This window comes from Pristiophorus japonicus, chromosome 5 (genome assembly GCF_044704955.1).
Source record: "Pristiophorus japonicus isolate sPriJap1 chromosome 5, sPriJap1.hap1, whole genome shotgun sequence".
Lineage (NCBI taxonomy): Eukaryota > Metazoa > Chordata > Chondrichthyes > Pristiophoridae > Pristiophorus > Pristiophorus japonicus.
The window spans coordinates 164293079-164319254 of record NC_091981.1 but is presented as its reverse complement, the minus strand read 5'-3'; the positions used below and the strand labels follow the sequence as shown (position 1 = coordinate 164319254).

At 47.0% G+C, this 26176-nt stretch overlaps 1 protein-coding gene across 6 annotated transcripts in view; it reads left to right on the top strand.

The window, feature by feature from the left end:
* Positions 1–26176, top strand: part of ppp1r9a (protein phosphatase 1, regulatory subunit 9A) — a 424704-nt gene that overhangs the window by 340253 nt on the left and 58275 nt on the right. For 4 of the 6 annotated variants that reach the window (XM_070881066.1, XM_070881067.1, XM_070881064.1 and 1 more), the window contains 2 exons: positions 6263–6467; positions 25983–26027. In XM_070881066.1, coding sequence (XP_070737167.1) covers positions 6263–6467; positions 25983–26027 — 250 coding nt within the window. The remainder of the gene's footprint in view (positions 1–6262; positions 6468–25982; positions 26028–26176) is intronic. The other 2 variants (XM_070881068.1, XM_070881065.1) reach the window with 1 other exon arrangement.

Genomic DNA, 26176 nt, shown 5'->3' with positions numbered 1-26176 from the left:
GGGAATGACGACGGCCAACTACAACCGGTGGCTTATGCCTCCAGGTCGCTCTCCCAGGCAGAGCGTGGGTACGGCATGGTCGAAAAGGAAGCACTCGCTTGCGTTTACGGTGTGAAAAAGATGCACCAGTATTTTTTCGGCAGAGTTAGAAACGGATCACAAGCCGTTAACATCCCTGTTGTCCGACAACAAGGCTGTCAATGCCAATGCGTCAGCTCGCATACAGCGATGGGCTCTCATGCTGGCTGCGTATGACTACACCATACGGCACCGGCCAGGCACTGAAAATTGCGCTGACACGCTCAGCAGGCTTCCACTGGCCACCACCGAGGGGACAGCGGAGCAAAGCGCTGAGATGGTCATGGCCATTGAGGTTTTTGACACCGCAGGCTCCCCCATCACAGCCCGCCAGATCAAACTCTGGACCAACAGGGACCCCCTCCTATCCATGATAAAGAAATGTGTCCTGACTGGGGATTGGGTGCCCGCTCACGGGGTGTGCCCCGAGGAGGTCAGACCGTTTCAGAGACTGATGGATGAGCTCTCCATCCAAGCCGACTGCCTACTATGGGGCAGCCGGGTGGTCATGCCCCAGAAAGGAAGGGAAGCATTCATCAGGGAACTCCACAGCAAGCACCCTAGCATCTTGTTAATGAAAGCCATTGCCCGGTCACATGTATGGTGGCCGGGGATTGACTCAGATCTGGAACACTGGGTTCGCAGGTGCACGACGTGTGCCCAACTGGGCAATGCCCCCAGGGAGGCCCCGCTCAGCCCATGGCCCTGGCCCACCAGGCCATGGTCACACATCCACGTGGACTATGCGGGGCCGTTCATGGGAAAAATGTTCTTGATTGTAGTCGATGCATACTCGAAATGGATCGAGTGCATCATATTAAACTCGTGCACGACATCCACCACTGTGGAGAGTCTGCGCACGGTTTTCGCGACCCACGGCTTGCCAGACATTCTGGTCAGTGATAATGGCCCGTGTTTCACCAGCCATGAATTCCAGGAGTTTATGTCGGGTAATGGCATTAAACACTTCCGGACGGCACCGTTCAAGCCGGCTTCCAATGGCCAGGCAGAACGTGCAGTCCAAGTCATAAAACAAGGCATGCTCCGTATCCAGGGACCGTCTCTTCAGTACCACCTATCGTGCCTCCTGCTGGTCTATAGGTCCCGCCCGCACTCGCTCACGGGAGTCCCGCCAGCAGAACTCCTCATGAATCGCACGCTCAAAAAGCGACTGTCCCTCATTCACCCAAGCCTGGCAGACATTGTTGAGGGCAAACGGCAGTCCCAAACCGAGTGTCATGATCGAAACTCGAGGGGGAAGTGTATAGAAATGGATGACCCGGTATTTGTGCTTAACCATGCACTAGGACCCAAGTGGCTTGAGGGCACCGTAATTGGTAAAGAGGGAAATAAGGTCATAGTGGTCAGACTAAACAATGGGCAGATATGCCGCAAACATCTGGACCAGGTAAAGAAAAGGTTCAGCATGGACACTGGGATGACCAATAGACCATGGGGTGTCAACCACACCACTGCCAGTGAACGAGCAACAAAGACAGTCAACAGCATGCACAGTCCCTGGGGCCAGTCCGGACAGGCCGGAACCAACTCAGGCGACAGAGATGCATGCCTCGGCCCAACCACCAGAGCCACAACTGCGGCGCTCCACGAGAGAGGGTCGACCGCCTGAAAGACTCAATCTTTGACCCAAAGACATTGGAGGGGAGGTGATGTCATGTTTGTAACCTTCACATAACTGTAACCAATATGTAACAACACTGTACACTGTATACAACTGTGAAATACACACCTTGACCACAGGGGGTGAACTTGTGGGAGACGCTCCTTACCTGGTCAGCCAGGTACTTAAAGGAAGGTTCCACGCAGGCTCAGCACTCCTTGGTCCTGGGAATAAAGGTGCAGGTCATGAGTGACCTTGCCTGCAGTATATGCCTCGTGTGAATATGTTCTAGAGTTAAGAACTCTACATTGACTACATTTTGTCTTGCAATTTAAGATATTCAGGAATTTAATTCTCATCTTCAATATCTCCTGATTGCTCGGATCTATAAAATAATGTACAATAATTCTTGCTTTATCAGATTATCTAAACATACTACACCTAAGAGGTGAATTTAGAGAGGCCTCAATCCAGGAACATGGATCAGACAAATGTTCATGGTAGTCAGTGTACCCAATTCATGGCACTTCCTGCTTTCCAATCAGTATTTTTAATGAACAAAAATCGCAAGTGCCATGAATCTGTTGGGTAGACATCCACACCCGATTCTTTGATCTGTGCAATCGGCAAGCAAGGCTCTTCTTCAGTAGCCTTGCCTTGCAATACATATCTTTATTTCTTTGCCAAGTTGAATCTTATTCTTGATATTTACTACTCATTTGATGCATTATTTTAGTTTTTCAATTTTTAAAATATTTTCAGAATTAATATTACTTCAAAAAAATTCTGGTACTGAACAAAAAAATTATTTCTCAATATTAGTACTGTTTAGTAACTGCCGTTAATTGATGAAGGAAAATGCAAATCTAGGTGAAACACTTTCTGTTCAAAGTATTCCTTTAATTTATAAAATAAAACTATACTCATCAAAAGTATTTAGGTTTTTTCTTAACAGAAATGTTGACATTCTCAACAGCTGAGAAGCACACAAGATTGGGCCTTCCCTCCCTTTTAAGATACTTCATGATGTCACAAGTGGGAAGATTCTAGAGTACCTCGATTGCAATTAGCATGACAACTACTTTAAACCATCATGAGCACTAGTCCAGAGTCACAGGACCAATGAAATCATGCTACTGGCTGTGCTCTCCAACCCCAAATAGCAGTGCCACTTCCCAGGATCCTGCAGCCAATCCAGTGTTCCTGCTCCCATTGTTTGTAATGGGGCCATTCCAAGGTGCCTCCCATCATTGATGTCATGCAACTGCCAAGCTGAGAGTGAGCTGATCCCAGGAACTGAGAAAAACTTTTAAAAAAATAATTGAGCAAACTGAGCACCAATGTTCCAGTTAATTTTTTGGGGGTTGCACGGCCCATTTAAAATATCAGACATATGCGGTTTTCCCCATTGAACAGCTAATGAGCCGGCTACCTAGGAGGTCCAGAGAAGGGAACATTGGTGAGCACCTTATTTTTCTCTCCATAATGGGAAAGAGTACTTTGAATAAAAGCCCTTCCCTATAAATGTGAATCTAGTAGTCCACATTGCTGCTGTGTAACATTAACAAGCCCAAATTTTATGCTATTGGCATAATTTAGACTAGCGGCGAGTTTTAGGGGTAGATCGAATGGAAGTAGGCTGTTTATATCCAATATTCTTAAGTCAGTGCCTTTTTATAGCTTTGGGTGCAATTGTAAGAGTGGAAAACTGCGTCTGTGGAATTTAAAGGGAAAGACACAAGGACATAGACAGGCTAAGTGAGTGGCAAAAATTTGGCAGATGGAGTATAATGTTGGAAAATGTGAGGTTATGCATTTTGGCAGAAAAAAAATCAAAGAGCAAGTTATTATTTAAATGGAGAAAAATTGCAAAGTGCTATAGTACAGCGGGACCTGGGGCTACTTGTGCATGAAACATTAAATGTTAGTATGCAGGTGCAGCAAGTGATCAGGAAGGCCAATGGAATCTTGGCCTTTATTGCAAAGGGGATGGAGTACAGTTATACAGGGTATTGGTGAGGCCACACCTGGAATACTGTGTACAGTTTTGGTTTCCATATTTAAGAAAGGATATACTTGCTTTGGAGGCAGTTCACAGAAGGTTCACTTGGTTGATTCCGGAGATGAGGGGGTTGACTTAAGAGGAAAGGCTGAGTAGGTTGGGCCTCTACTCATTGGAATTCAGAAGAATGAGAGGTGATTTTATCGAAATATATAAGATTATGAGAGGGCTTGACAGGGTGGATACAGAGAAGATGTTTCCACTGATAGGGGAGACTAGAACTAAGGGGCATAATCTTAGAACAACGGGCCGCCCATTTAAAACTGAGATGAGGAGGAATTTCTTCTTTGAGGGTTGTGAATCTGTGGAATTCCCTGCCTCGGAGAGCTGTGGAAGCTGGGTCATTGAGTAGATTTAAGACAGAGATTGACAGTTTCTTAACCGATAAGGGCATAAGGAGTTATGGGGAGCGGGCAGGGAGTCCATGATCGATCAGCCATGATCGTATTAAATGGCGGAGCAGGCTCAAGGGGCCATATGGCCTACTCCCACTCCTATTTCTTATGTTCTTATGACACGAGGAGTGTTAGAATGAGGGACAACATTTCTGATAGCCTTTGGAAAGGCTCATAAGTATTTCAATCCATTAGCAGCCTTTACCAAGGCTGAAGGGGGCCTGGCCTTAGAAATGCAAAAATTAAGGGAAAGGAAATCTAAAGTACGGGCATGAATCTGCAGGCAAGTGATGAAGCAACCCAGCACTTCACTTCCTGTTTGACGGTTGCTGAAATGGTGCTCGTGCTACAAGGAGAGTGGCTCTTTGCATTACTCCATGGCAATATCCCTGTAGCTCAACATTGCAGTGTGCCTGCAAGGAAGTGGAGCCACGTTTAAGGCCGCACCTAACCATTTCTGTCATTCAGTCTGCCAGCCATATGCTGCATGGTGACATAGAACTGTAGCTCTATGCTGACTCAGATCCTGTGAAGTTGGTTCACACGGTCATTGGCAGGTAGTCATACTAGGGGTTACAAAATATAATTGAGCATCTAAGTGGGTATGGCCAATCAGGGTACAATGATCAGCCTGACTTGCCTTCTTTCATGCAGTGTAACTGGGGCACTTTTGATTACACATTCAACATTGCAGTTAGTTAGGCATTCACATATGGTGTCATTGTTTCTAATGTCACAGCTTCCTTCGGGATGAGGAGCCTCTGCATCCATTAATTGCCAAAGTGAGATCTTGCCATCTGTCTTCAGATGCAAGGATCCTGGCAAGTGGGCACAGAGCATTTCTCATGCAATCTGACCTGCCTTGCAAAGGTCATCCTTCTCTTCAGACATGTCAGTTAGGGAAATTACTATTGGAAAACCAAGTGGTACCAGCAATAGTGCTGAGAAAAAGGTAAAATTTTGAACAATTGGTTCATGAGAACTTAGATGCCAGTCGAACAAATCTTGACAAAAACAGTCAAAACTTGATTGAAATATCAAGGATTCAATGTACTTACCTAGATACTTTAAATCAGCTGCTGCCACAGCTGATTCCCTCGCAATGAATAAGACTTGGGGGTACAAATTGCCCCCTGCCCGAAACGGGGCACTCCCACCCTGTTTCAATGTTTTTACCGCAGCTGCGGTTCAGGTCGACTCTTTCAGGAAATTGCGTTCTTTGGTTTTTTTTGTTTTCATTTGGATGTCTGTCATAATAGGGGCGTGACTACACCCGAGGGGCTAAAATGCGGCGGTGACAGCAACTGAGGGGCAGAAGTTGGGGGCGGTGCGTAGTCACCGCTGCGATGACGTCATCGCAGCACCGTGTCACCACGGCTCTCCCCTTCACTTAAAGAGGAGAGCCTCCGTGTTTTTTTAACTTTGGTCCACTGGGCCACCAGGGAGTATTTCGGCTGGGCCAGCCGCCTGGCATCCAAGAGGGAGTGCCAGGCTGCCTGTTGGCGGCCCAGCCGAATCCGGGGGCATAATTATCGAGCCGACCTGGCAGTCGGCCGACAAACAAAAACATGGCGGCAGCGGCAGTGCGCCCTCCCCTTTAAGGAAAGTCGCACGGCTGCTACAAAAGGCTTCAGCCTCACTGGACCACTGGGAAAAAGGTTGTTTTGGGACCGCGTGGCGGGCTGAGGATTTTCCGAGGGGAATATCGCCGTCGGGGGGTTAGTCGGCGGTATGCACGGTAATGACGTGCTCAACACCGATCGACAGCAGAGGAGCGATAAAGGGGGGTGATCAGGGTACCGCCGGAAAAACACGGGAGGGCAATTGGACTAGCAGCAGCCATTCCACCAAAAGTCGGCGGCCACTCCACTCCGCAGTGTGGCCGCCGATTTGTGGTGGTAACAGGCCTTAACGAAAAGGGCAATTTCGGCCCCTTGGTGTCCTGCACATCTAAATATTGGGAAATGGCCTGCAGAATGGACACCTCTTATGTGTGACTAAAACAGTGGAGTACTGTATTAATTAGAAAGGGGGTATCTTTTGCTGATGCTTTGTAAAATATTAATAGTCATGGATGTCTGCTTTCATAACATTTTGTACTTGTAGCGGCAAGATCTCCAAGGATACATTGGAAAGCTCGACAAGCAACATTTCAGCGGGAGAACCATCCTCCTCCATTCCACCATGTGTACTTTTATCCTGGTTTGGAGAAAGCGCTAGAGGATACAACTCTTCCAGTAATCTGCAATCCCCTAGCAGCTCAACAGAACCATCTTCTGAGAGCCTGAGCCCAGAAAAACAGAGATTTAAGGTAATTTGCTACTTGTTTTTTGTGTTTGTAATGGGACACGAAGAGAATATATTACTGAGTCTTATTGAGCAGAGATTAACACTTGATTGCATAGTATTAGATACATGCATTTATATTGAATAGGAATGTACAACTAAAAATTTCATTGCTTGATCGATGAAAATTGAAGTGTATGTATGAGTGTGTAATTGTTTGATCTGGTAGATCAGGTTTATTTTTGGAACAAGGCAAATTATATTGATTACTCATTTCATTAACCAATCCAAATCTGAAGAAAACAACTCCTCCCCTTCCCTCTGATCCAAAAGTATAATTAAAGATGTATTGGGCCAGAACTTCCTCGATCCGACTTGCACTAAAATTTATGCCGATTTCATCGATCTTGTCAATGACGACTTCCACTGAAATTTCCTGGGAATCTCATTAAAATATGCCAGAATATAAAAATCAGGGTTTAAAAAAAGAAAGCAAAATCAGCATAAAACACTCCAGGCCCAAGGGAAGCACAGAACGTACACCATCTTCCTTATTTAAGTTCCTCTTTATCTTCTTAATGGTATGAAAATTAAAGGTTGAAGCCATAAAACTGCCACTTATGCACATTAAGCAAAACATGTTTAAGAAAATGCAAATTATGGAGGCTTTTCTCTTTTTAATGTAAGATTCTGATGCTATAAAAGAAAATTCAAAGATATAGAAAATACTGTGCAGGTCTCAGTAAGGAAAAGGAAAAATCCCTATAAAATACCAGAAATAGTGACTTTGAGTCCTGCGGCACCCACAAATTTACATCTGTTGTGAACTGGCATGAATGCAGGAAATTCGTATTCTCTGGTATTTTGCATGGGGACAGAGCTATTCAAATAAGTTAAGTGGGGTTTTAGTGGACATAACTCAAGCGTAGTGCAAAAGATTGAGTAAATTTGTGCATAGTGAGCTTCTGGCGTAAAACCAGTGCAAGTTACTTGCGTGCGAATTTCCTCGGAAAAGCCTAGCAAAACCCAGCTCTTACACAGTTGTTACATTGAAATGTATGAGGAAACACCGGGCCATTATCTTTTTTAAAAATTAGTTTAACTGTCTCTTTGACTTAGAAAATCTCTGGGGCTGAAGAGCTGCTAATAGATTCCTGAATAACTGTGGTCCTGAAATTGATTTCTGCCAGAAAAGCTTGAATAATTTCAAAATGGGTGGTATTAATTTGTTATTTAAACAGATAGCTTTCTTTAACTGCAATCTGTACATTTGAAAATAATGTACGGATCTATTTTGTAATCTCATGGTCCCAGTAGAAAACCATGCTAGAAGGGAGGTCAAAAGTAATGCTACAGTATTTTAGTTCTCATCCTCCAACCCTTTTGAGTGTGACTCCCTGCTGGGATTGCTGAATTTACCTTGTACTTTTAGGACTGTTGTAAAGCACTGCAGCTTTTTTTGCATGATCCAAGAGCAATCAATCAAATTCAAAAATGTGATACAGCAAGGCAATTTCAACATATGAAACTCATGGACAGGAAGAGTCCATCTGGTCTATCAAGCCTGTCCATATAGTCATATTGCAACTAAGCAACATGACACACAATGCTCCCCACCCAACAGCAATCATGCAATCTTCTGGGAGAGGTATAAAATAAAACGTTTGGCCAATTCAGGGAAATCATCTCAACCCTCGAAGGCAATCAAAATGGGTTCCAGGAGACCACCATGACTATAGAAACATAGAAAATAGGTGCAGGAGTAGGCCATTCAGCCCTTCGAGCCTGCACCACCATTCAATAAGATCATGGCTGATCATCACCTCAGTACCCCTTTCCTGCTTTCTCTCCATACCTCTTGATCCCTTTAGCCATAAGGGTCATATCTAACTCTCTCTTGAATATATCCAACGAACTGGCATCAACAACTCTCTGCGGTAGAGAATTCCACAGGTTAACAACTCTCTGAGTGAAGAAGTTTCTCCTCATTTCAGTCCTAAATGGTTTACCTCTTATCCTTAGACTGTGTCCCCTGGTTCTGGACTTCCCCAACATCGGGAACATTCTTCCTGCATCTCACCTGTCCAGTCCCGTCAGAATTTTATATGTTTCTATGAGATTCCCTCTCATCCTTCTAAACTCCAGTGATTACAGGCTCAGTCGATCCAGTCTCTCCTCATATGTCAGTCCTGCCATCCCCGGGAATCAGTCTGGTGAACCTTCACTGCACTCGCTCAATAAGAAGAACATCCTTCCTCAGATTAGGAGACCAAAACGGAACACAATATTCCAGGTGAGGCCTCACCAAGGCCCCCAAGGTCTTATTGTCTTTATAGGTTCAGTCTCTCGGGTGGTCTATGCTCTCGCGTGGGGCGTCTGAGTTGTGGTTCAGTTGTTTGCCTTGGTGTCTTTTTTTTTGGGTGTGGTTGCTGGTATCTCGCCTGGGCTATCTGTTTCGATTGGTGTGATTGTTGTTGACTCGCCTGGGCTGTCTGTTGGGATTGCCCTTTCCTCAGGTTGTTCCCTCTGTCTGTCCACCAGGTATGGTGCAAGTTCCGCATTGTAGTCTGCCTCTGGTTCCGCAGTGTTGTTGGTAAATCTGCTTTTGACTTGGTCCACATGCCTCCGGCAGGTTTTGCCATTGTCCATTTGTACTACCAGTAGCCTGTTTCCTTCCTTGCCCGTTACTGTTCCTGCAAGCCATTTGGGACCCCTGCCATAGTTTAGTACAAACACTTTGTCCCCTATCTCATTCCATCTCCCCCTCGAATTTCTGTCATGGTACTCAGTCAGCTTATGGCGCTTTGCCTCAACGATTTCGTGCATGTTTGGGAGGATTAATGAGAGCCTTGTTTTTAAAGTTCTTTTCATCAACAGTTGCGCGGGGGGGGATCCTAGTCAGTGAGTGCGGACGAGATCTGTATTCCAGCAGCAGTCGCGACAGGCGACCCTGCAGCGTGGGACCTTGGATTTTAAGCGTGCCTTGTTTAATGATTTGTACTGCTCTCTCCGCCTGGCCGTTGGAGGCCGGCTTGAACGGTGCCGTCTTGACGTGATTTATGCTGTGGTCAATTATAAAGTCTTGGAATTCTGTGCTGGTGAAGCACGGACCATTGTCACTGACCAATATGTCAGGGATTCCGTGCGTTGCACACATGGTTGCGAGGCTCTCCACAGTGGTGGAGGTTGTGCTCGAGTTTAAAATGGTGCATTCGATCCACTTTGAAAATGCATCTACAACTACGAGGAACATTTTGCCCATGAATGGGCCCGCATAGTCTACGTACACTCGTGACCACGGTTTGGTAGGCCAGGGCCAGGGGCTCAGTGGAGCCTCCCTGGGGGCATTGCTGAGTTGGGCACAAATGGTGCACCTTCGGACGCAGAGCTCCAAGTCCGCGTCAATACCAGGCCACCAGACATGGGATCTGGCTATGGCCTTCATGAGAACGATCCCCGGGTGCTCGCGGTGGAGCTCCCGGACAAATGCCTCTCTGCCTCGCAGAGGCATGACTACTCGGCTGCCCCACATCAGGCAGTCTGCTTGTAGTGACAGCTCATGCATGCACCTGTGAAAGGGTTTTAATTCCTCGGGGCAGGCATCGCGAGCCTCTGCCCAGTCACCGGTTAGGACACATCTTTTGACTAAGGATAACGTGGGGTCGCTGGCCGTCCAGGCTCTGATTTGGCGAGCCATCATGGGCGAACCTGTGGACTCAAAGGCATTGATTGTCATGACTATCTCACAGTCCTGTTCGTCAGACCCTTCCGTGGCCGCCAGGGGTAGCCTGCTGAGTGCCGTTTATTGCCTTGCTCGCGGATAGGAGGGACATGAGGGGCTTGTGGTCGGTTCCTAACACGAACTTGGCCCCGAAAAGGTATTGGTGCATCTTTTTGACACCGTACACGCACGCGAGCGCCTCCTTCTCTACTGTTCCGTATTCGCGCTCCACCCGCAAGAGTGACCTGGAGGCATAAGCTATGGATTGTAATTTGCCCGCACTATTGACATGTTGCAAAACGCACCCGACCCCATACGCTGACGCATCGCATGTGAGAACTAGCTTTTTACCTGGGTTAAAGAAAGTCAAAACACTGTTGGAACACAGAACGTTGCATGCCTTATTGAAGGCGCATTCCTGCGCGTCCCCCCAAAACCAGTCGCACCCCTTCCTGAGTAGCACGTGGAGAGGCTCCAGCAGCGTGCTTAAGTTCTGCATAAAGTTCCCAAAGTAATTGAGTAGCCCGAGAAAGGCGCGCAGTTCTGAGACATTCCGGGGCCTGGTTGCCAGGTGAATTGCTTCTGTTTTTGGACTCTGTTGGGCGGATTCCATCAGCGGCAATCCTTCTGTTCAAAAATTCAACCTTGGGTGCGAGAAACAGGCACTTGGATTTCTTGACTCGTATAACTACCCGAATCAACCGCTTTAGTACTTCCTCCAAATTACGGAGATGGGAGTCGGTGTCCCTGCCCGTGATAAGTATGTCGTCTTGAAATACAACCGTCCCCGGGATGGACTTGAGCAGACTCTCCATGTTGCGCTGGAATATGGCAGCTGCCGACCAGATGCCGAATGGGCATCTATTGTACATGAAAAGGCCTCGATATGTGTTGATGGTGGTGAGTAGCTTGGATTCCTCGGTCAATTCTTGCGTCATATACGCAGATGTGAGATCTAATTTTGAGAAAAGTTTACCTCCAGCCAATGTGGCAAATAAGTCCTCCGCTCTGGGCAGCGGGTACTGGTCCTATAGGGAGACTCTGTTTATGGTAGATTTGTAGTCCCCACAGATTCGTACGGATCTATCGACTGGGACGATGGGACTTGCCCAGTCGCTAAATTCCACAGGTGATATGATGCCTTCCCACAGAAGCCTGTCTAGTTCGTGTTCAATCTTTTCCCTCATCACATAGGGTACAGCTCAGGCCTTGTGATTGACCAGTCTAGCATCCTGTGTGATGTAGATTTTGACTTTGGCCCCTTTGAAAGTGCCCACACCTGGCTGAAAGAGATGTTCAAATCGCTTTATGACTGTTGAGCAGGAGGTCCATTCCTCTAATGACATGGCATGGACATCATCCCATTTCCAGTTTAGTTTTGCCAGCCAGCTTCTCCCCAGCAGTGCTGGGGGGGGTCTCCGGGGACAATCCACAGGGGAAGTCGGTTCACTGTCCCTTTGTGTGTGACAGAGAGCATGGCGCTGCCGAGGACTGGTACGATTTCTTTGGTTATAGGTCCTTAGTGTGGTGTCGACCCTTGACTTTTGGTCTGTCTCTTTTATGCGGCCACAGTTGTTCAAATTGTTGAGTGCCCATGAGAGATTGACTCGCTCCCGTATCCAGCTCCATGTTGACAGATATCCCGTTGAGTAGGACCCTCATCATTATAGGAGGCATCCTGTTGTAGGAGCAGCGGCCATTGATCGTGTTGACCCATTGTACACCAGTGTCCCGGGTACTGTCCCCACCATCTTCTGGTCCGCTTTCCAACCCATCTGATTCGTATACCAGCCGAGCTGCTGTTTTTTTGCACATGCGGGCCAAATGCCCTGTATATTCACAATTTCTGCAAACAGCCTGCTGAAATCGACATCCCCTTGACGAGTGAGTGCCCACCCCCACACCTCCAGCACAGACCTGTTCCATTGTTCAAAGAGTTCCCAAAGAATGAGCTGCGTCTGGCTGATCTCTCTTGAGCTTCTCTCAGTTTGTAGTTGATTGCTCGCATTGTGGGTTGATGAGGTGTGAACGGCCGTTCCTGTGGCCCTTGATGGCTTCTGCCTGCTGTCAAGAGCTTGTTCTCCCGGTTTTGTCTGTGTGTGGGGGTAGCAGCTTGTTTAGTGCTGTGAACTTCTTCCGATATTTCGTTAGTTGTCGTACCTATATTGTAAATCAACCTCGTTTCTTCTTCCCCCTACCAAGAATGTCTGTGCAACCTGTGCTGCTGCCTCTAAGGTCAGGTTCTTGGTCTCTATGAGCTTTTGGAATATGCCTGCATGGCCTATTCCTTCAATGAAAAAGTCTCTCAGCATTTCTCTCCTCAGTTCATCGGAGAACTCACATAAACTAACCAACCTCCGAAGTTCCGCCACGAAGTCGGGTATGCTCTGGCCCACACAACGTCTGTAGTTGTAGAACCTGTGTCTGGCCATGTGTAGGCTGCTCACTGGCTTCAGGTGGTCTCTTACCAGTGTGCTCAATTCTTCAAACGACTTGCTTGCTGGTTTCTCAGGTGCCAACAGATCCTTCATTAAAGCGTATGTTTTCGAGCCACAGCTGGTCAAGAGATGGGCTCTTCTCTTGTCTGCCTTATCGTCGCCTAACCAGTCTTTGGTTACAAAGCTTTGCTGGAGCCTTTTTATAAAGTCCTCCCAATTGTCTCCCACATTGTACTTTTCATCTGATCCGTTGTTCGCCATTCTGTGGATTCTGTAATCCCGTAACCTGTCACCACTGTAAAGTCCTGTCCCCTCAGTACAGATTCACACGAGGCATGTAGTGAAGTCAAGGTCACTCTGGACCTGCACCTTTATTTCACAGCTCTGGAATGCTGCACTTCTCTTGCAAGTGTGGCATTCCAGAGCTGTGAAATAAAGGTGCAGGTCCAGAGTGACCTTGACTTCACTACATGCCTCGTGTGAATCTGTACTGAGGGGACAGGACTTTACACTGTCCAACTGCAGTAAGACCTCCCTGCTCCTATACTCAAATCCCCGAGCTATGAAGGCCAACATGCCATTTGCCTCCTTCACCACCTGCTGTACCTGCATGTCAACTTTCAATGACTGACGTACCATGACACCCAGGTCTCGTTGCGCCTCTCCCTATGAGGCACATTACACAATAACTCAGCTATCTTTTGTACACTGTAATATCTGCCTTGGCAAGGAACTCATCCAGCTTTCTTCTGAATGCTAGCAGCAAATCGGCACTCAATGCACAAGCCAGCAAGTTATTCCAAAGGTGAATGACACTGAGAAGAAAAACTTCCTGATATCTGTTTAAAATTCCAAATAGGTTAGGAAATGGCTTAAGGAACTTTGAACTATTTGGGACAGTGCTTAAATCCTTTATTGTTGGGATCAAGGTTAAAATCTACATTAAATGAGTTTGTATTTTTCTCACCAGCTGGGTATCTGACATCCACGGAAACCCATCACCGTGTTTGAGTTTCGAATCCAAGCTACTGAGAAACTAACACCTATAGAATTTCTGTTTGCCCCACAGGTTGCACAATCTCTCCCTATTGGGACATACCCAACTTACCCAAGTCTGGAGAGTTTAAGCACAGGTTGGCCACGGTTTAGGGACCCCAGGTTTGTACAGATAACCAGTAAAATTGCACATCTTACCAGTACAGAACACATGATAAGCTTTCCATTGTTCATCCAGCTAGGACAATTCTAGCAACTGGGACATTGGGCCCGAATTTAGTGAAATTACTGCCAGCTGCCGCCGAGTATTCTCACCGGTCTCCCTGTTTTATGAGCCTCTCCCATCCAAGCGAGTTTGGTGAGGCCCTCATGCCGGCGGGGAGAGAAGACTGCTGGTGAGTGTCCGCTGGCGTACACCGGCGTGTAACGCCGACAAAAGTCCTCTCGCCCGTTCTCTCCCGAGATTGGTCCGGGTGGTCCTCCGCTCCAGCAGACTCTATCCTCGGCATTACTTTGCCGAGGGTCGCATTTGCCGTGCAGAATCCAACCTGCCACCCAGAATCATCATGTAAGGCCATTTTTTTAGCTGGATGGTTTTTTTCCACATTTTTCCACCAAACTTCTGCCCAAAGTACCGTCAGGATCTTAGCGGTCCTTTCGACGGTATATGGGGTGGAACTTAGGTTTGACCAAACTCAGGCCCATTATCTGGACCTGAGTGGGATGACAAATGAGATGATGGGTTCCTCTCTTTATTAGGGGCCATAGTTTGAGTAGTTTCATTCTAGTTTTCTGTGCAAGTCGATCTGTGATATAAAATTTCTGTCCTCATTGTGTAATTGACACTGACACTGAAGTAGTGAGACAGTGCTGCACTGTCAGATGTGTCAAACCTTGGATGAGATGTTAAACTGATGTAACCAGTTTTTGTGGTAACCAATAGTCCTCGCTGCAATCGCCGGTTATTGTAAGTGGTTTCGCCCCGCCCATAGAGAGCATACAAACCCCCTTACTGCAAGTTCTGGATCATAGAAACATAGAAAATAGGTGCAGGAGTAGGCCATTCGGCCCTTCTAGCCTGCACCGCCATTCAATGAGTTCATGGCTGAACATGCAACTTCAGTACCCCATTCCTGCTTTCTCACCATACCCCTTGATCCCCCTAGTAGTAAGGACTTCATCTAACTTCTTTTTGAATATATTTAGTGAATTGGCCTCAACAACTTTCTGTGGTAGAGAATTCCACAGGTTCACCACTCTCTGGGTGAAGAAATTCCTCCTCATCTCGGTCCTAAATGGCTTACCCCTTATCCTTAGACTGTGTCCCCTGGTTCTGGACTTCCCCAACATTGGGAACATTCTTCCTGCATCTAACCTGTCTAACCCCATCAGAATTTTAAACGTTTCTATGAGGTCCCCTCTCATTCTTCTGAACTCCAGTGAATACAAGCCCAGTTGATCCAGTCTTTCTTGATATGTCAGTCCCGCCATCCCGGGAATCAGTCTGGTGAACCTTCGTTGCACTCCCTCAATAGCAAGAATGTCCTTCCTCAGGTTAGGAGACCAAAACTGTGCACAATACTCCAGGTGTGGCCTCACCAAGGCCCTGTACAACTGTAGCAACACCTCCCTGCCCCTGTACTCAAATCCCCTCGCTATGAAGGCCAACATGCCATTTGCTTTCTTAACTGCCTGCTGTACCTGCATGCCAACCTGCAATGACTGATGTACCATGACACCCAGGTCTCGTTGCACCTCCCCTTTTCCTAATCTGTCACCATTCAGATAATAGTCTGTCTCTCTGTTTTTACCACCAAAGTGGATAACCTCACATTTATCCACATTATACTTCATCTGCCATGCATTTGCCCACTCACCTAACCTATCCAAGTCACTCTGCAGCCTCATAGCATCCTCCTCGCAGCTCACACTGCCACCCAACTTAGTGTCATCCACAAATTTGGAGATACTACATTTAATCCCCTCGTCTAAATCATTAATATACAGTGTAAACAGCTGGGGCCCCAGCACAGAACCTTGCGGTACCCCACTAGTCACTGCCTGCCATTCTGAAAAGTCCCCATTTACTCCTACTCTTTGCTTCCTGTCTGACAACCAATTCTCAATCCATGTCAGCACACTACCCCCAATCCCATGTGCTTTAACTTTGCACATTAATCTCTTGTGTGGGACCTTGTCGAAAGCCTTCTGAAAGTCCAAATATACCACATCAACTGGTTCTCCCTTGTCCACTCTACTGGAAACATCCTCAAAAAATTCCAGAAGATTTGTCAAGCATGACTTCCCTTTCACAAATCCATACTGACTTGGACCTATCATGTCACCTCTTTCCAAATGCACTGCTATGACATCCTTAATAATTGATTCCATCATTTTACCCACTACCGATGTCAGGCTGACCGGTCTATAATTCCCTGTTATCTCTCTCCCTCCTTTTTAAAAAGTGGGGTTACATTGGCTACCCTCCATTCCATAGGAACTGATCCAGAGTCAATGGAATGTTGGAAAATGACTGTCAATGCATCCACTATTTCCAAGGCCACCTCCTTAAGTACTCTGGGATGCAGTCCATCAGGCCCTGGGGATTTATCGGCCTTCAATTCCATCAATTTCCCCAACACAATTTCCCGACTAATAAGGATTTCCCTCAGTTCCTCCTCCTTACTCGACCCTCTGACCCCTCTTATATCCGGAAGGTTGTTTGTGTCCTCCTTAGTGAATACCGAACCAAAGTACTTGTTCAATTGGTCCGCCATTTCTTTGTTCCCCGTTATGACTTCCCCTGATTCTGACTGCAGGGGACCTACGTTTGTCTTTACTAACCTTTTTCTCTTTACATACCTGTAGAAACTTTTGCAATCCGTCTTAATGTTCCCTGCAAGCTTCTTCTCGTACTCCATTTTCCTTGCCCTAATCAAACCCTTTGTCCTCCTCTGCTGAGTTCCAAATCTCTCCCAGTCCCCGGGTTCGCTGCTATTTCTGGCCAATTTGTATGCCACTTCCTTGGCTTTAATACTATCCCTGATTTCCCTTGATAGCCACAGTTGAGCCACCTTCCCTTTTTTATTTTTACGCCAGACAGAAATGTACAATTGTTGTAGTTCATCCATGCGGTCTCTAAATGTCTGCCATTGCCCATTCACAGTCAACCCCTTAAGTATCATTCGCCAATCTATCCTAGCCAATTCACACCTCATACCTTCAAAGTTACCCTTCTTTAAGTTCTGGACCATGGTCTCTGAATTAACTGTTTTATTCTCCATCCTAATGCAGAATTCCACCATATTATGGTCACTCTTCCCCAAGGGGCCTCGCACAATGAGATTGCTAATTAATCCTCTCTCATTACACAACACCCAGTCTAAGATGGCCTCCCCCCTAGTTGGTTCCTCGACATATTGGTCTAGAAAACCATCCCTTATGCACTCCAGGAAATCCTCCTCCACCGTATTGCTTCCAGTTTGGTTAATCCAATCTATGTGCATATTAAAGTCACCCATTATAACTGTTCCACCTTTATTGCACGCACCCCTAATTTCATGTTTGATGCCCTCCCCAACATCACTACTACTGTTTGGAGGTCTGTACACAACTCCCACTAACGTTTTTTGCCCTTTGGTGTTCTGCAGCTCTACCCATATAGATTCCACATCATCCAAGCTAATGTCCTTCCGAACTTTTGCCTTAATTTCCTCCTTAACCAACAATGCTACCCACCTCCTTTTCCTTTTATTCTATCTTTCCTGAATGTTGAATACCCCTGGATGTTGAGTTCCCAGCCCTGATCATCCTGGAGCTACGTCTCCGTAATCCCAATCACATCATATTTGTTGATAATAGGGATTACTGAGCACATATTTGAACACAGACAGCATTTTCGGGCTCACCCATACAGTGTTTATTAAGGTTAACAAAACCACCCCACTCGTATACAGTACAAGCGGTGTGTACACAACAGTACAGTTTACAACAGTACAACCCTGGCTTGTCCAACAAGCCCCTGTCGTGCTGACTTACCACGACCTAAAGACACCCTGCCGTGAACTAAACTATCACCGGAACCTTCTAACACTAAACCCCCTCTGGTTTGGTAAGAACATACAAGCGCCCCCTTTCCCAAGTAAATGATCTTGTGGGGGTGTAGGCTTAGCAATGCTCACCTAGATTGCCCTTGCTCTTGCTTGCAGCTTCTTTCCATACGTCTCGGCTACCTGGTTCCGTATCAGTCTTGCGTTATGCGAGTCCCAGTCTGAGTCGAAGTCCGTCTCGGTTGGAAGAGCAAGGCTCAGTTCCTCATGATGGTCCGTTGTGGTGAGGGCAGGAGAGAGAACTATCCAAAACGGCTCTCTGATATACCCCCCCACCCCAATACCACTGTCTGTGTTTTAATGGACGCAAGGCCTCAGGGCATGGTTTCCAGGCTTCCTCCCAGGTTTGGATGGGTCATCCACTCGAGTCATTTGTGGCTCTTCCCACCTTCCAGGCCCTGGCCTCTGTGGTAACAAAAGGTACTTCAGGTTTGATGTCTTCTTGATATGTTTTAATGTCCTTAATGGTCGGTCTCTCTTCACTCTCTCTCGAGAGAGACTTCGCTCTCTCTAGCCTGCTGTTTTTGGTGTTGGGCATGCAGGGAGGCCCTGACCTGCGAGAAACCCAGTGGCAGATCGGGGCCATAAAAGGAGCGGCGTGCAGCCCCGGGAACAGCATGGAGGCAGGCCACCACAAGATATAGCGCGAGCTGGTGCAGGAGGGCAACGGCAATGACGAGTGACGTCAGCAAGGTCCAGGTCGGTGATTGGAGCGTGGGCAGATGCAGCAGGAGCGGCGAGATCAGGGCGAAGGAGCTGTGAGAGACTGTGGAGGGATGTGATTGGGGCCATGGGGAGGTGTGAGTTCGGGGCCAGGGGCAGCATGGGCCAGCCCACACTGCGATATGTGTGCGCACTAGTTCCGTGCAGCAGAACAGGTCTCCAGTAGTCTTGGGTAATTCTTACTACTGAAACAAGACCTAGCTCTGTCAAGCCCACCAGCCACCACACTGAAAAAAAATCCACGCACAGGCATCTTCCACCCTTGAGGATGTAATTCGGGTTCTTCATTCGAAACACCTGTGAACTCATTCTTTCTTTTTTTTGGTGTGGAAGCAAGTCATCCTCATTTCGAGGGACTGCCTATGAGGATGATATTGGCCGGTAATGGCTTCAATCTCGTTTCTGTCATGTAGTCCTTACTACTAGGGGGATCAAGGGATATGGCGAGAAAGCAGGAATGGGGTACTGAAGTTGCATGTTCAGCCATGAACTCATTGAATGGCGGTGCAGGCTCGAAGGGCCGAATGTCCAACTCCTGCACATATTTTCTATGTTTCTATGTAACCACAATGTAACACCACTGTATTACTGTACACACAACCTAGATGCACACCTTAACCACAAAGGGTGAACTTGTGGGAGACACTCCTTATCTAATCACACAGGTATAAAAAGGGAGGTCCCACGCAGGGTCATCGTCTTTGGAGTCCTGTGAATAAAGAGTTAAGATCACAAAGTGACCTTGTCCCCAGAATGTGCCTCATGTGGTTTCATACTATAGAGTAAGGACTTTACATTGGCGACGAGAAACGGGAATTCACGACCTACGAGAATGGCCACCAGTAGCACAGAGGAACGGTACTGTGTTGGGGAAGACTGGGACGATTTTGTCGAGAGGCTTCAGCAAAGCTTCATTACAAAAGAATGGCTGGGGGATGCAGCGGCCGACAAGCGAAGGGTTCATCTTTTGACCAGCTGCAGACCAAAGACTTACACGCTCATGAAGGACTTACTAGCACCCGAAAAGCCGGCGGACAAAACCTTTGAACAACTTAGCAAATTGATCGGGGAGCACCTCAAACCGGCGAGTAGCATACACATGGCCCGACACAAATTCTACACCCACCGACGTCGTGAAGGACAGAGCATACCGGACTTCGTAGCGGACCTCCAGCGTTTGGCCAGCCTCTGTAAGTTCACAGACGTCTGCAAGGGGGAGATGCTAAGGGACTTCTTTATCAAGGGCATCGGTCATGCGGCAATTTTCCGCCAATTAATTGAGACCAAGGATTTGACCTTGGAAGCAGCGGCGTTGATAGCACAAATTTTCATGGCGGGGGAGGAAGAGACGAAAATAATATACGCGCGCAGTTCTGCCTCTAACGCGCCGATAGATCAGGGAGTCAACATCATCAATACGACTCAGAGCCCCGCAGGCAGGCAGGGGCAGTCCGACACTCCCCAGGCAGCAATAGACCCCAGAGTAGGACTTCAACAGAGACAATGGCAGGCTGAACAGACATTCACGCCATCACAGTGGACAATGCGGCGCGGGATGGGGCCATTGACACCCACTAATAGGATACTTAAGAGCAGTCAAAGGGACAGTCAGCGCGGAATGCCTGGCCATAGTCCCTTTGTTCCCAACAATGGAACCTTTAACTCATGCTGGAGGTGTGGGGGAAAACACTCAGCTAGATCTTGCAGATTTCAACAGTTTGTCTGCAGGAACTGCAATCTCAGTGGCCACTTAACTCGAATGTGCAGGAAGTCTGCAACCAGACTAATATGAGGCGGATGGACCAGAAGCGGGTTCTTTGAGGCAGGATGACTTTTGGGGCAAATCGCTGGACGCTGAGGTTCAGCGGGTCCATGTGGCAAATATTCACAGTTCATACACCAAAACGCCACTAATGGTGAGGGTTTTATTAAACAGTATCGCTGTACGCATGGAGCTGGACACTGGGGCCAGCCAGTCACTCATGGGCGTTCAGCAATTTGAGAAGCTATGGCCACTTAAAGCCAGTAGACCCAAATTAGCACGTATTGAGACACAATTACGGACTTACACTAAAGAAATCATTCCGGTGCTAGGCAGTGCAATGTTGGCTGTCACACACAATGGGTTAGTGAATTGGCTGCCGCTCTGGATTGTCCCGGGCAATGGTCCCGCACTGTTGGGGAGGAGCTGGTTAGCTAAGATGGACTGGAAATGGGGGGATGTTCACGCAATGTCATCTGTGGAGCGAAGTTCCTGCTCACAAGTCCTACAACAATTCAATTCACTACCTGGTGTCGGGACTTTTAAAGGCACTAAAGTAGTGATACACATCACCCCGGACACCAGGCCAGTGCACCACAAAGCCAGAGCGGTGCCGTATGTGATGTGGGAAAAGATCGAGAGCGAATTGGACCGGCTGTTGAGAGAGGGCATCATCTCACCTGTTGAATTCAGCGACTGGGCGAGCCCCATGGTTCCCGTCCTAAAAGCAGATGGCTCTGTCAGGATCTGTGGCGACTACAAGGCCACCATCAATCGGGTGTCCCTACAAGATCAATACCTGCTCCCGAGAGCGGAGGACCTCTTCGCCACGCTGGCAGGCGGCAAGCTGTTCACCAAGTTGGCCCTCACTTCAGCCTATATGACCCAGGAACCGGCCGACGAATCTAAACTACTGACTACCATCACCACACACAAGGGACTGTTCGTTTATAACAGGTGCCCGTTTGGCATTCGATCAGCGGCCACGATTTTTCAACGAAACATGGAAAACCTGCTTAAATGCATTCCTGGAACGATCATATTCCAGGACGACATCCTCATCACGAGTCGAGACTCCGAGGAACACCTCCACAACCTGGAGGAGGTGCTACGCCGACTGGACCGGGTAGGCCTGCAACTCAAGAAGTCTAAATGTGTGTTCTTAGCTCCTGAGGTTGAGTTTCTGGGCAGGAGGGTTGCTACAGCTGGGATTCGGCCCACCGAATCCAAAACAGAGGCGATTCGACGAGCACCCAGACCCTGCAACACATCGGAGTTGTGTTCATTCCTGGGACTGTTGAACTATTTCGGGAACTTTCTGCCGAACTTGAACACATTGTTGGAGCCGCTACATGTGCTCCTGCGTAAGGGTTGCGATTGGTTTTGGGGGGACTGTCAGGAACGGGTTTTTGATCGGGCATGAAACCTACTTTGTTCAAACAAGTTGTTGACCCTGTACGACCCCTGTAAAAAAAAATTGGTTCTGATATGTGATGCATCGTCTTATGGGGTTGGGTGCGTGTTGCAGCAGGGCAATGCTGAGGGTCAACTACAACCTGTGGCTTATGCCTCCAGGTCGCGCGCTCAAGCAGAACGGGGATATGGGATGTTCGAGAAGGAAGCGCTTGCATGTGTCTATGGTGTAAAAAAAAATGCATCAGTACCTCTTTGGTCGGAAGTTTGAATTAGAGACGGACCACAAGCCATTAACATCCCTGTTGTCAGACAGCAAGCCGATCAATGCCAACGCATCAGCTCGCATACAGCGATGGGCTCTCACGCTGGCTGCTTATGACTACTCCATCCGGCACCGGCCCGGCACTGAAAATTGCACTGACGCGCTCAGCAGGCTGCCACCGGCCACCACTGAGGGGGCAGTGGAGCAAAACGCCAAGATGGTCATGGCTGTCGATGCCTTTGACAGCGCAGGCTCCCCCATCACAGCCCACCAGATCAAAATCTGGACAAACAGAGATCCCCTCCTATCCCTGATTAAGAAATGTGTCCTGACTGGGGATTGGGCGCCCGCACACGGAGCATGCCCTGCGGAGGTCAGACCGTTCCACAGACGGATGGATGAGCTCTCCATCCAAGCCGACTGCCTACTATGGGGCAGCCAGCTAGTTATGCCCCAGAAGGGTAGGGAGGCACTCATCAGGGAACTCCACAGCGAGCACCCAGGCATTGTGCTGATGAAGGCCATTGCCCGATCACACGTTTGGTGGCCGGGAATTGATTCAGACCTGGAACACTCTGTTCGCAGGTGCATGACGTGTGTCCAGCTGGGTAATGCCCCTAGGGAGGCCCTGTTCAGCCCTTGGCCCTGGCCCACCAGGCCATGGTCACGCATTCATGTTGACTACGCAGGCCCGTTCATGGGTAAGATGTTCCTTATTGTGGTAGATGCGTACTCAAAATGGATCGAGTGCATCATTCTGAATTTATGCACGTCATCCACCACCGTGGAAAGCCTACGTGCGATCTTTGCAACCCATGGCTTGCCGGACATCCTGGTTCGTGATAATGGCCCATGTTTCACAAGCTACGAATTCCGAGAGTTTATGTCGGGCAATGGCATCAACCACGTCAGGTCTGCGCCGTTCAAGCCGGCCTCCAATGGCCAGGCAGAACGTGCGGTCCAAATAATTAAGCAAGGTATGCTCAGGATTCAAGGACCCTCCCTACAATGCCGCCTATCGCGTCTCCTAGATCCCGACCGCACTCGCTCACGGGGGTCCTGCCCGCAGAGCTACTAATGAAACGGACACTCAAAACTCGGTTGTCCCTCATTCACCCAGTCCCGACCGACATAGTTGAGGGCAAACGCAAGTCACAAAACGAGTACCATGACTGTAAATAAATGATCCTGTATTCGTCCTCAATCACGCCATGGGGCCCAGATGGCTTGAGGGCACTGTAATTGACAAAGAGGGGAATAGGGTCATCGTGGTAAAACTCAACTATGGTCAGATATGCCGTAAGCATCTGGACCAAGTTTAAAAAAAAAGGTTTAGCATCGACTCAGAGGAACCTGAAGAAGACCATGAGATGGAGCTCACAACACCGCCAGTGAACGTGCAACAAAAGCAATCAGAGGAATGCACAGTCCCTGTGGTCAGCCCGGACAGGCCGGAATCACCACAGGTGACAGACACTCACGTCAGTGTCCAACAACCCGAGCCCCAACTGCGGCGCTCCACGAGGGAGCGTATACCACCTGAAAGACTAAACCTATGATCCCAATAAGACTTTGGTGGGGGGGGGGGGGGAAGGTGATGTCATGTATGTAACCGCAATGTAACACCACTGTATTATTGTGTACACACAACCTAGATGCACACTTTGACCACAAGGGGTGAACTTGTGGGAGACACTCCTTACCTAATCTCACAGGTATAAAAAGGGAGGTCCCATGCAGGGTCATCGTCTTTGGAGTCCTGTGAATAAAGAGTTACGGTCACAGAGTGACCTTGTCCCCAGAATGTACCTCGTATGGTTTCATGCTGTAGAGTAAGGACTTTACAGTTTCGATCTCCCAGCCCATTTAACTTAACGAGTTCATCTTCTCAGAAACAGTGAGTCGCCAGCCTCGTTATCCATGCCTTGGGAGTGGGCCTCTTGGGCCATTGTTCCCAAGGATAGTTCGTTACCATATGAATGCAGCCTGGTTATGGCAACCCCCCTTGAGGGTTTTCCATTACTTCCCTCAAACAGCCTGTCCAGTTTTTAATAAGGGTATATCTAAAAATCCATGGGGTCTGCGCCGACTGAGGGTCATTTGTCTACTCACATTGACTTTAAAGATTCCATGGCGCTATTCAAAGCACAGCAAGGAGTTCTTCCAATGCCCTGCTTCACATTCCTCCTTCAACCAACACCTACGGTTAGTGTAGCTGGTCATTAACCTCAGTACATGTGGGATCATGTTATGCACAAAATGTCTCATTTATCTGGATTTGAACCTTGGTCTCGGTAATAAAGGTCACTTACAGAACACAACAACAGTGGCTGCACTTTCAAAAAGCAATTCCTTGTATGTTTCTGAGCAATGTTGTAAAGAACTGTATAAATGCAAGCCCATCTATCCAAAATTCAAGATGGATATTTAAAATCACTAAAGCATATGCCTTAAAGGGAAAATTGCTTTTTGTCTGATCAGTTATTTTACATAAAAGGAAAAGGCAATAGAATAGCATTGAGGATAAAAAATATATTTTGTTATGAAATGTTATTTTGAATTATTTCTTGAAAAGAAAATTCATTCAGTGGAATCTCACCTATTCACCATAATGGAGAGTACTCCTTATAGAATCAGCGGATAATCGTGAAGTCCCGAATGCTGAGTTTTTAAGCTTCTTTGTCTATTTAGATTGTGGTGTCAAGTTCCCAGCCTGTGCAAATAAGATCCATGTTTTTAAGAATTGGGTATTCTTGAAAATAAATGCTAGCTCCTGACTCCTGCTGGCCTCCTGGACTACCGTTGGTCTCTTGAACTAATATCAGAGCTGCAAGGATACACATTCTCTTTTTTTCCTACTGGATCACTGATCCTAAGACTTTGAGAAATCACTTTAAAACACTTTATTTAGTTTATGCAAAATTTAAGCCGTGGCTCCCAAGAATTTTAGATAAATGTGAATGTGGATAATCTAGGTTCCACTATATTTATTGTGTATTATGTAATAAGCATACAAATGAAATATGGCTGCACAGTTTGAATAGTATTTCAATCAGCATTATTAGATTTTCCATTTCTTCGCAACCAAAGTGTCAGCCGTGGCTCAGTTGGTAGCACCCTCGCCTGTGTGTCAGAAGGTTGTGGGTTCAAGTTCCACTCCAGAGACTTGAACACAAAATTAAGGCTCACACTCCAGTACAGAACTGAGCGAGTGGTGCACTGTAGGAGGTGCCATCTTTCAGATGAGACGTTAAACTGAAGCCCTGTCTGCCCTCTCAGGTGAATGTAAAAGATCCCATGACACTGTTTTGAAGAAGAGCAGGGGAGTTCTCACCATGGTCCTAGCCAATGTTTATCCCTCAACCAACATCACTAAAACTAATTATTTTGGTCATTATCACATTGCTGATTGTGAGACTTCTCGTTGCACTAGTTGGCTGCTGCGTTTCCTTCATTACAACAGTGACAGCACTTCAAAAGTACTTCATTTGCTGTAAAGCACTTTGGGACATCCTGAGGTCGCTATATAAATGTAAGTTTCTTTAAAAACAACTCACTTAAACCCCCCCCACAATATCAACAGTATTAGAGAATTACTATAAGGGCTGGTAGAAGTGGGTTTGCCAGTCTGCAAAGCAGTACTTCTCCACAAAAAATGACCATTATCCTATTTTTTTTTTTGCTTGTTATTTGGCTGTTGATTTTGGGCAATAGATAAAACCAACATATGAACTCACTGTGTGGAGAATCATGATTTATGCCCCATCAAACCACTGTGCAGTGCATTGATAATCAAACTTGCTTTGCTACTGTGCTGCCTTGAGAGGATTTTTATAAAAATATACTAAATTATGTTCTATTGCTAATGAGAAACTAAAATAGCTGATTTTACGTCTAGTCAAAATTAAAATCACACCCAGTATCAAATTATGCAGTATGAGTCATATTCTTAAGCAACCGTGTTCTTCTCCCTACATCAACCTATGTGCTTTAAATGGTTATTTGTGGTCTTGTTTCCTTGCTTCTGATTTTAGTGAACTTTGTTGTGCAAGTGCACATGGTATTGTTTATGGCTGAACTCATTTTCATCCCTTTGCTGTTTCTTTCTAACAGACCCACTGGTCATGGCCATCATTCTTCCATTATTCCTATAATGTGGTATGACATTTAGATTGCATTGAATCTTTTGTTTATTCTAATCATTACTAATAATTAAACTTGTTGTGGGATATCCTTTGATTTATTTTAATCAGTTGCATTGAATTTAATCTGCATAAACTGTAGCTATTGAAAATGTGATAACTACA